Here is an 11468-nt window from a genome sequence, read left to right as displayed (position 1 = left end):
ACTGCAGCATTCTTTAACTACAGGACCTACCACATCCCAGAGAAATGAGCCATGAGCAATTAAAGACAGGAAAAAGTTTTAGTAAATACAAAGTAGAAGAAAAACATTGCCACACGTGCATGGAGAAGGAAAGCACAGCATGCAAACCCCAAGTGCCATCGCTCAGGTACTCCCAAAGGCTGACAAGCCTCAGTGATTTTAAAACTCAGAAAACGACCTGCCAGCAGCAGCAGCAGCAGAGATCACAGGGTTGTAAGAGCTAATCCAGGCAACACAAGGTTCAAAGCTGTTTTAGCTGCCACCACATGCAAGAGTAAGATGTATCAGAAGAATAAGTAATTTCAGACTCGTTAGTTATCATGAAAGTCTCATACTACTAAATAAAAAAAGTAATAAGCAACTCTTCAGAGTTTAAGGGAATACAGTCAACTTAAAACTTAGAGAAAAATTAAAATTGCCTAAACTAGTACAAAAATTCTTATTTGTACATTATATGATTTTATGCAAGTCAAATTGTCAAGCGTAAAGTCAACTTTCCTACTTACTTGTATGAATCAGTCACATTACAAGAGCTGTAAAAATTTGATGTACATGTTTAATAGAAACTGATCGTGGCATAAGACAGACACAATACCAAAAAGAAAGCCTCTAGCTATGCCTCACATTAAAAGCCTGAAGGACTTTTTTATTACCTCTTTTTTGTTTTGTCCTTCCCACAATCTTGCTCCTCTTCTCCACCTCCTGGCAGAGATCTTACCAACACTAGAAATCCACCTTTCATCCAAGTATTCCTACCCATAGATTACAATATGAATAATGCAATTAGCTTACATTGTTTTAAGGTAGGAATACTGTAACAATCCTGCAGAGTCAAGTCCATATTAATCACAGGGGATTTTTTCTAAGAGTAACTTGATTCTTGCTCTAAATCAATGAGAGCTGTGTTCAGAATCTCTACAGATTAGGTCCACCAGAACTTTAAATTCAGTGTTAGTTTATCAGGGGCATATTCATCACAGACAGCACTGAAGATCATGATCTCAGAATACAACTTTATTACTTACTCGATTAAACAAGCTGTACAGCTTACCTCTACTGAAAATCTTTACGAGTAAGAAATGCATCTCTGAGCCATATAAAGAAATACGTGACAGACTGTAAATAACATCACACCATTTCTGCTAAATCCTTGGTGAAAGGGACCAATACTTCAAGCAAGGGAACCATCTGAAGAGGTGATCGTCCCAAGAAGCCATTACATATTCTGCTACTCTCTCTTTAATTTGGAAATGGGAAGCTACACAGTTGAGAAAGTCAACATCTTGAGACCAAAAAGGAAGAAGAATTTCAAATTTCCAGTTGTCAAACAGGAGCAATTCCCAGTTTCCTGAACACAAAGAATATATAATTACACTGCCTCCAAGTGCAAAGGGAATTTTCTAGAACTGCAGCTGATTTGGATCCAGTTTAGATCCATTTGGATAACAGACAAAGAGGAGTAGATTTGCCTTCCTGCACAGCAATTGTTTCATGTGCAGCAAAATCCCTGGCTACTAGAGGCAAGGTAAATATACTTCTAATTACAGGTTAGTATTAATCGCAAAGTCACTAAGTCAGCGACTGTGTAGTGGCATGCCAGGAGGAATATGGGCTTCAGCAAGTCTGCAGGTACAAAGAAATTATTCAGAGTCCAGAACTACCCAATAGGATCTAAACCTCAAATTACTTAAACTTTCTCCTAAATTCATAATTATATAAGATTTCAAAGAGCCTTCCAAGACAGGAAGAAACTAGAAGCTACTGCTACCTTAATTCTGCTTGCTATCTTTAGATGTCCACAAAACTGCAGTGAGAGATGACAGCTTGGGTCCTTTTCTAGCTCCTTGGATAAGCATTACATACACAAACAAGATTCAGAACCACCAACCCTGTTCCCCTTATAGTTCTAACCTCATGATCAAACAGCATAAACATTACCTAAGTGGGGAACCACACACAAAACCTCCAAGAACTATACTACTACAAAGCTTTGTCTAAAATGGGAAAGGATTGGGCCTTAATTTTCTTAAATCTAACCAATTCAGAACAGAAAAAGCATTTAATTAAAAAGTGTTACTACCATTTGCAAAAGAAATCGAGCATTTAAAGTAAAGAATCACAAACATCTGCTAGGAGACATAAATTAGTAAAGTATCTTATTATTAGAAAGCAAACAATTTAAAGCCTGGAAATAAATGTTATTTTGCATTTCAGATATTATTGGCTATAACTTACAGCTAAGAACACGGAGAAAAAAACTTCTCAGGTTTGGAAGATCACTGCTTTGTTCAATTCATAAGGAACACATAGTGCAGCATTTCTTACAGATTGCAAATCTCGCTGGCAAATATTTCAGTTGCCAGTGTCAAGATTTTTAACATCTAAAGTGTCACAGTTACTAGGGTCAAATAATGGCAACAGCTTAAAGACTTCTGCTTTGTTTGACGCAACAAGTCTTGATCGCATTTTTTCTTGAAAGAAACAAAAAAATCTGTCCAAGCCAACGTACAAGTGCTTAATCAGTGGATAGAAATAGAGGAACTTTTTTTCTAGCTTTGAAGCCTATTTTTGTTTTAGCTCAGTTTCTGTCTCTGACAACAGAAAAATACAGCAGGGATGACTACACAGTAGAGTACAGCAAGTTTAACAAATTTTGAGAGAAATTATGAGATGGAGACAAGTGAAAAAAGAGGAAAGAGGATAAAGTCAAAGCATATTGAAAAGGGAGGTGAAACTATGTCAAAGCTGGAATGAGAGCCTTTTCCTCACCACAGGGTGTTGGAATCTAGATGCTTTTGGAAGGTAAGCTAGTAAACAGAAGGCCAGCATTTCTAACACTAGTTTTCTTTTCATCCACTGCTAACATATTTGAATTAACAGACATCAATACTAATAAATTAATAAAAGTTATTAAAATAAAAACGGTGGTTGAAATAATAAACTTTTATCAAAGTTGGGCGATGTAATTTTCTCTGGCAAATAAAGTCCAACTTCTAGGCAACGAAAAATCTTGCCAGCAGTAAATTAACCCTCTATGTTGTGCAGCTGAATAGACAAAAGTGTAAGTGTAACAATTCGCATCAAGTCTCAATTCTAATTTCATGGGGAAAATGTGGCCAAATCTCGCAATGTGCTCTCATAGATTTGCCAAAGTGCCCTACCCAGTCCACTTTGATGCAAGGAAAAAAAAAATTTCAAAAAGATGTTATTCAAGCTTGATTTTTCACATCCATACAAGCATACTGTGAAAGAAGGCTCGCAGTCTGTTTACAGTCAAGCATGGAAGTGGAAACTAAACATTTCAGAGCAATTTTAATGAGATCCTTGGCACCAAAGAATCTGCAAACCCACTACTTTAACAACATACCATGGGATAAACAGAAGAGACGCCAGAAGGGATGCATTTGCTAAAAACCTGAAACACAAGAGGGTTCTTAGCAGACAGCCTAATCCATGGAAGTGTCTTCTACAAACTTGACTAATCAATTTAAATAGACTTAAAGTAACTCCCAGAAACAAACAGTACATGAGTAATTCTAGGGATGCTATAGACAATAAAAAGGAATAGATTTGCCTTCTTGCACAGCAATTGTTTCATGTGCAGCAAAACCAAGAACTCACCTCATCGTACTGTAAGTAAAAGAAGCCATTAATTTAAAAACAATCAAAAGAAAGTCCACAGCCAAACTCAGAACTTATTTTCTTGTCGAGTACGTGGAAATGAAGATCTCTAACTTCCATTTCAAAAAATATATTACTTCTAAAGGATACGGTCTGTACCAGGAAACAATGTTCTTCCAGTCAACAGTTCAGCCATAATGCATCCCACTGACCAAATATCAACTGAACAAAATAAAACAGAAAACAAAACAACGTAATGCACAAAATACGGTCTCAGTAGAATCACCCTACTCAAGTGCAAACAGCTCCATCCTTAAATAGTCTTATGGCATTGAAGCAATCTGAAATATACTGCAAGCTAACTGACACTGTTCAGTAACTGCCATCTAAATGTTGTACAAATAACAGAATACTAGACTGAGCAACTCTTCCTTCCAGAGTACAACGTGCACTGAACACCAAAGAGCTGGGGAGGAATCTACACGATCAAAGAGAAAGAAATGTGTCCGAGACAACTCTGATGAATGAATCTGCATGTGGCTTTACATAAATTCTACCCAAACAACCACTAACTATTATACTAGAGATACAAGACAAGTCCATATACGTGCGAGGGGGGGGGGGGAAGAAAAAAAAGCAGTGAGGAATGAAATTGGGTTAGCACATTTCTTTGGTGCATATGCTCTCCTGTACAAGAACTATTCTCAGCCTTTGATTTTCTTCGCTGTGCTTGATCTGCAATATTGTAGGGGAACATGGTGTGCTGGAGAAAAGCTACTGGAAACTGTGAGGAAGATAAAACTGTGAAGAAGCGGTGAACAAGAGAGGAGATTTATACACTTTTTGATCATTTCTTCACACTGTAACTTCAGACATTTTTCAATGTATTCCCACCAGGTTCCTAGAAACACACCTTCTCATCCAGATACATTCCGGTAACTTACTTTTTAAAAACCACTGTCCTAGGAAAAATAAGGGATAAGTACTGACAATATTTTGCCGATTACAGTTTCAAAGGTTCAAGTTTAAAGAACTCTTGTGAATGCTATCACCATGATTCTTAACTTACATCTGATAGACTGTGGTTCAAATACCAACTCTGCCTTCCTTCTTTTAAGCACCCTTACTGAAGCATAATTACCATGACTGTCAATTTATGCAATCAAATGGAAAGGAGCATATGCAAGCACAACCTCTTTTTTTTTTCCCCCTACAATTCAGAAAATGAAAGCCTTGTATTAGTTAAAGGCATTACCTGTCTGGTTGTAATGCATCCAGTTCAGCATGATCTCAGGAGCCCTGTACCACCGGGTAGCCACATAACCAGTCATCTCATCATCTGTGTGTCGGGCCAAGCCAAAATCCAGGATCTACAGAACAGAAAAGACATACACCACCTACTGCAGTAGTGCAAACAACCAGGCAATCACTGGTCTGGGTAGAGAGGTGGTGGAACTGCAAAAGCAGATTATGAAACCAAACTTCACAAGCTGTTAAAAGACACTAGCCTAGAACAGCATAGGACTTGACAATCAGAATTACATCTGGATATCTTGTCTCAAAACAACTAAACCCAAACTAAAGCTGTTAACTCTTCACTATCATAATGATTCATTAAAAACACAGGAACACACACAGAAAATGCATCCATACATCCCTTTACAGCTGGGAAGCACATTATTACTCTGTGCTACAAAAGTACAAAAGGAATTGGTTTGACCCTTTAATTGCGAGGGACATCCACATGGCATTCACTCAAACCCCAGCCAAACCAATCCGACCTTGTGATTACATTACCTTTAGCTCACAGTCTTCATTCACAGCTAGGTTACTAGGTTTTAAATCCTAAAAAATTAAACATCGGCATTAACAGTGGTATATATATTGTTTCACAACTCTGAATTAGATAGATTCTAAATGAGTGTACATTCCAACTTCAGGTAAATGATTTTATAACAGTCAAATATGTCTTCTGTGGTCCTCAGAGCTGTCACATATAAGCAAAAATGCATAAAGGATTATTGCAACAGCAGTGCTGTAGATGTCTATTTCATAGAAAAACTATTTCACAAAGATACAATCCGAACATAGGACGAACAGAAATTATGGATCTTGACGAACAATTCCCAAGTTTAACCTTTTTACTGTTTAAACAAAATAGTTCTTGGAAAATTTCTTCTTAATTCTATCAGTGCTATATTGTAAGATTCTGTGCTTCCTTTTCTAAAGACAGTTTCCTCTACTGAAGTGATCTCAGAATAAATACTCACCCTGTGTATTATGTCAGCTGAATGGATGTACTGCAAAACAAGATGACAAATTTTATATAACAGTCCAAGCAGCCTCCTCCTTATGTCTTCACTAGATAATACTGCCTTACCCCAGCCCACACAATTCAAATGCTATATAGCTTGTCTGTGGAAGGAACCAACTGCATGTCTGGGGGTTTCAAGTAGGTAGGTGTTCCTGACTGTCTCTCCTTAGGAACACCCAGGAGTGCTGCCACCACGAGTGGCACGAAACAAATAAGCAAAACTGAAGAAATGGAAAATTCATAGTCAGAGCAGATTAGAGGGCATCACAGTTCATAATTTTCCACAGTCTGCCCACAGTAACACAAAAATGATAGGTAACCTTAGTGATACAGAGCTCCAAAGATGTATAAAGTGAAAGAACAATAATAAAAAGACATCCTATGATATGTTAGTGGGGTTTCTGTAACCTTCCTATGTACTCATCTGAACCTGTGAGGATGTAACAATCATCAAGAACTTCCACCACACGTTTGATGAGCTATCGACATTCAGGTAGGACAGGTGAACCTACCTTTAGTCCACGCAGAATCTGGTATATGAGAAACTGCACATGATCATCGGTGAGCTTCTGGCACTTCACGATGTTGTTCAGATCTGCTCCCATAAGGTGTGTCACCAAGTACCTATGAACAAAAAGAAACACGTGGGCTATGAAGCAATCTCTTCAACAGGATTAGGATAAAAATTCCCTATGAATCTCCAGGAGCAGGGCTGACTGTGCCAAAGCACACTGCTGAATGAAATATAGTTCACAACACTTTAAATAACATAGCAAATGAGTACACTGATTCCTGCAGCACTGGTCAATAAAACATAACAAGTGAACAAGTCTGACAAGTCCAATAGCTTAGGATGTCCTAGTATCTTTGTGTTGAAACTCATGGCAGACAAATTAAGGTGGCAAATATTTCTGCAATAATCTGGGAGACAAAGTTACAAAAGATATTTTGTGGCAGTCTTCAGAGAAGTTACCTACACATCACTGAATTCTTCTAGTGACTTCGCAGGGGTGAACACATCCAACAAGCCAATCACCTAGGAAGGAACCAGTGAAGAGAAAAGCTGTGACATATATTCATAGCCTAATATGATACAGCTACTAAGATCCTTTGTGGCACAGAAACTATTCATTCCAGTACGTTTCATTTCCATCTGCTGAGTGTCATTCTTTATGCAAACTAACGAGGTCTCCTGGAACTTGAAAATGTAACGCAGACACACTTGAGTGCTCTGCAGGTCCATTTATTTGCTTAAGATCATCATCAACTAGACTACAAACAGGATATAGAAAACCACCTTATGCTCAAGCCCCTCAAGCTGCCATACCTTCCGGATTTGCTGGTGTGTTCTGTGCCATGTAAAATCAAGTGTTTTTCTTCCAAACTGAGATCTGAATAGTCAAGACAATAGCACTAATGTGCCTGCCTGAACCAGCTCTGAGCATCTCTGCAGCTGCAGGATTTTTACATCACAACCTAAATGATGGTATGATGAACAGATAATATATATTTCTGTGTATGAATGCTTGAACTTCCTTTTATTCTTTACTCTTAAAGCTACATATGCTTTTTGCAATAGTAATCCAAAAATATTAATGAATGCCAGACACAGTTATAGTCACAAGCTAATTGTTATTGCTTACCTTATTAACTGGTTCTGGGTTTTTTTTTCAGCAATAGATAATCAAAGCTTTCCTGTTTGGAGAATATCTCAGCTATGAGAAAAGGTCCAGAAGAAAATGCAATTTTTTTTCTAGGACCTTTGTACTAGGATTTTGTACAAGGGCATGTAGTAATAGGACAAGGGGTAACAGCTTTACACTGAAAGAGCGTAGATTTAGATTCGACATTAGGAAGAAAATTCTTCCCTGTGAGGTGCCGAGGCACTGGCACAGGTTGCCCAGAGCAGCTGTGGCTGCCCCATCCCTAGAAGTGTTCCAGGCCAGGTTGGACAGGGCTTGGAGCAACCTGGGCTAGTGGAAGGTGTCCCTGCCCCCGGCAAGGGGTGTAACTGGCTCATCTTTAAGGACCCTTCCATCCCAAACCATTCCATAGTTCTATGAATATTAAGCAGGATCGAATGCTTCCTCTACTGTTCAGACAATGGTATCGTAAGAAGCGCTGAGAAAGAATTATTGACAGTAATACATACATGTATCAGACGTTCCAATCATGTTAGCTACACTAAAAACATCAAGAAGATTTATGGGATACTAGCTGCTGACTGCAGTGAAGTTACAACACACAAGCACTGCTGCCACAGCAGAAGGTCTGAACAGACCATCCAAGGAGAACCTTCCAATAAAATTATGCTTGCTTGGCTTTTTGTGCTAGATAAAGGTCCTATCTTTGCCCAGCTCACATCTAAGAAGTATTTCCCTTCTACCATGTCAGAGTTCATTGGGACAAAAGAAATCAAGAGCCTTCCTTTCTTCTTGACATTCGAACAGCTCTACGGAGGGCAAGCTATGAGACATTTTGCTCCACTGCATGTAGTATTAGCTCCAAACCACATGCAGTATAAATATGTTGGTGTGTTGATGTCACACACAAGTAACTGGTCAGCCAAGTGTTTTCTACACCGAATGGAAGTTATATCAAAAAATAGTTCAACATAACATTTGTCACGTTCTGGTTTGCTTCCTTGTTGATGATGTAAGGGGATGGCTTGTATGAAATTTCCACCCCTTCACCATCCCTTTTTTCTTCCCTATTTGACCTACAGGAATCTAGTGAACATCTACTTCACATTCTTCTGACACAGGAAAGCAAAAACAAATATTAAAAACTCTTCAGAGGATACCAAATCCATGATTTTTTAAAATAAATGCTTAACGTAACAAAACCTGCAGTTTACTACAGCAAGTGAACAGGAGAATGTAAGTGACACCACTCATGTCCCAAATCCTTATGACAGCATGAACCTAGTAAACAGCAACTCCAAGATTATTCTAGAAAATATTAAGATTTTTTTAATACAAAATTGGTTATTGTGGAGTTTTGGGGTTTAGTTTCGTTTTTTTTCATCTGCATGCTTTTCTACAACTATAATCTCCTGTAATACCGGAAGCTTTCTATTTAGCATTAGGAAAATATCATATGCAACAAGATCCCTAAATGCAATCGTGATGGAGTCCAACTTCAGACAAATATTTCATACCATCTCCTTCAACTTACGTTTTCATGTTTCATGTGCTTAAGCAGCCGTAGCTCTCGGTAGGTCCTTTTGGCATGGATGATGGACTGAAATGGTCGAGACAGCTTCTTTACGGCCACACGCAACCCAGTTTTTGTGTCAAAGGCAGAACTACAATAAAGAGTAATCAAGTTATCAACATGATTTTTTCATAAGTGCCTTCAAATTCACACTTAGCAACTTCAGGCAGCAGCTACTTAGAGACTGAGTCACAGTAAACACCACTTCTGCAATGAAAATAATTTCTAGGTATCCCCATGCATTTACACTGCTGTTGGTTTCTACAGAAAATGGTTAAAAGATTGAGTCCTGTCCACACAGCAAAGGGAAATTTTGAAAAAAAAAAAAAAAAAGAAAAAGAAACATTTATGACTTTGCTGTCTAAAAAGAGTTGTGCTTTTAAACATAAATACACCATAAAACCCTAGAGAGAGGAAGAGTACTCGTAAACATTGTCGCTAAGCACACTTTCATACACCACACTTCATCACAAAATGCTATGCTCAAAATACTACACCTTTTGTGGTTTAAGTACACACAAAAATCCAAGACTTGTGCCTAATAAAATCAATTATGACTGTTGTTAATCATAATTGAAGACGAAATCAAATTTCTTCAGTAAATCACATCCAATCCTAAAGTCCAGTTCGTACAAAAATGCATGTGAATAAATGCTAATTAGCTGGACATTACCAAAACTTGTCCCTTTAGCAGACACTTTGTACATACAAATAATATTTCTTCTTAGAGTCCATGAGGACTAATTTAATTTGGTAACTAATGGTAACTATACATATATCTACATAATTGATATTTTTGAAGTAAGTCCTTACACATCTTTTAAAGGACTGGCCAAAAGGAAGGAGGAAGAGAAAGAGAGGATGGGAAATCAAGGTAAACTTGACTCAAGACAACAAACATTGGGAAAGTATAGAATGGAGAAAGTTACAGAAGGACAGTGTTTGTTTATTTTCCTGCTGCATTATGATACAGGGTGAACTGCATTATGATACAGGGTGAAATGATTCCATTTAAAAGCAAGAATGCACTAGTTCTTGGTAAACATCAAGCAAAAAGGAATGCTACATATTTATAAATGTGAAGTGTGAAATGTAAATCTTAAGTAACAGAAAGTTCAAAACCAATGAAAATAGTCCTAGAACAAACCCACAATTGCTCCACCAAAGAAGCTATTTGAAATAGATGTAGCTGTTATTTATTTTGAAAGCAACCAACATGCAAAAAGATTTCTTATCTCAAAGTTGCCCAGCATCCAGGGAACTTGCTAAATGAGGTTTATGAAAAATAGAAAACACAATACCAGCATGCTTCTATGAACAGAGACCCCTTCCCCACGTCCTGCCAGAGAATGGAAAAAACCCACAGTGCACGGCGAAAGAAGAGTCTCTGTGTCTCTGTAAGGGGGCAGCAGCATGCACACAGTGGAAAGAGCTCTCTAGAAAACATACAGGAGGTTCAGCTAGATGGCAGATCACAGGAGCACCAAGCTGCCATAACTGAATTACTCAAGCTACACCACACTGTCTCAAAGGATGCCTGTTAGCAATCACTTCCACACACAAATCACCCTTTATATCTCATTCTGCCTGGGCAGACAAAAGAAAACATGAAGCATTCATTTTTTAATATTAATTTCAAATTGGCAAGCTTTCACGCACCAGTATAAAAACCAATAATTAAGCTGCAACCCTTCATGAAATACAGAATTCCATTTTTTTAAGCCTCATGTACACCATTTTGCAATTATACAAACAGCTCTAATTCAGCCTGAAACTACATGACAGTATTTTACTGATACTCAGGTTTTCAAGGACTTAGAGCAAAAATAAGATTAGTCATCATAATTCAACACATGCTGTTGTGAATTAGTCATGAATCTTTACCAGCTTTCAAACATTTCAAGTACAAAATGCAGCATATACCAGTAACTCCTTCCCTTCATCTTAACCACCTCCACAGCTCCAGAGTCAAATTTATCTCTTGGTTTCCAAGATTCTCCTTAGAGAAGATTTCAGAGCCACCAGACATAGCATAAGCTACTTCAGGGCATAACTGAAATTCCATTTCACCTTAGCTTTAAAGGACATTTTTGGGGGGCTATATCAAGTCATTATGCTGCTGTATTAGCTGATACAACCTTCAAGGAGAATTGCAATCAGCAGTACTGGGAAACTGTTTAACTGGCACAGCGGCACTTGTGCACAAGCCCAGGAAAGAAAATTTTGTATTACTGCACATTTACAATCTAGACTTAAGAGTCAGAACACTAAGTCTGGC

General features: G+C 38.0%; 1 protein-coding gene across 1 annotated transcript in view; it reads right to left on the bottom strand.

Annotated features, from left to right (window-relative positions):
- MAPK14 (mitogen-activated protein kinase 14) overlaps nt 1-9281 on the bottom strand; it is a gene marked incomplete at its 5' end in the record, with an annotated part of 15533 nt that extends 6252 nt beyond the window's left edge. The window contains 7 exons of the mRNA XM_009069663.1: nt 3811-3882; nt 4916-5030; nt 5458-5505; nt 5931-5960; nt 6487-6598; nt 6952-7010; nt 9152-9281. Of these exons, the coding sequence (XP_009067911.1) occupies nt 3811-3882; nt 4916-5030; nt 5458-5505; nt 5931-5960; nt 6487-6598; nt 6952-7010; nt 9152-9281 (566 nt within the window). The remainder of the gene's footprint in view (nt 1-3810; nt 3883-4915; nt 5031-5457; nt 5506-5930; nt 5961-6486; nt 6599-6951; nt 7011-9151) is intronic.
- Between the last annotated feature and the right edge of the window lie 2187 nt (nt 9282-11468).

Source organism: Acanthisitta chloris, unplaced genomic scaffold (genome assembly GCF_000695815.1).
Source record: "Acanthisitta chloris isolate BGI_N310 unplaced genomic scaffold, ASM69581v1 scaffold15912, whole genome shotgun sequence".
Classification (NCBI taxonomy): domain Eukaryota; kingdom Metazoa; phylum Chordata; class Aves; order Passeriformes; family Acanthisittidae; genus Acanthisitta; species Acanthisitta chloris.
This window is presented reverse-complemented; position numbering and strand designations above follow the sequence as displayed.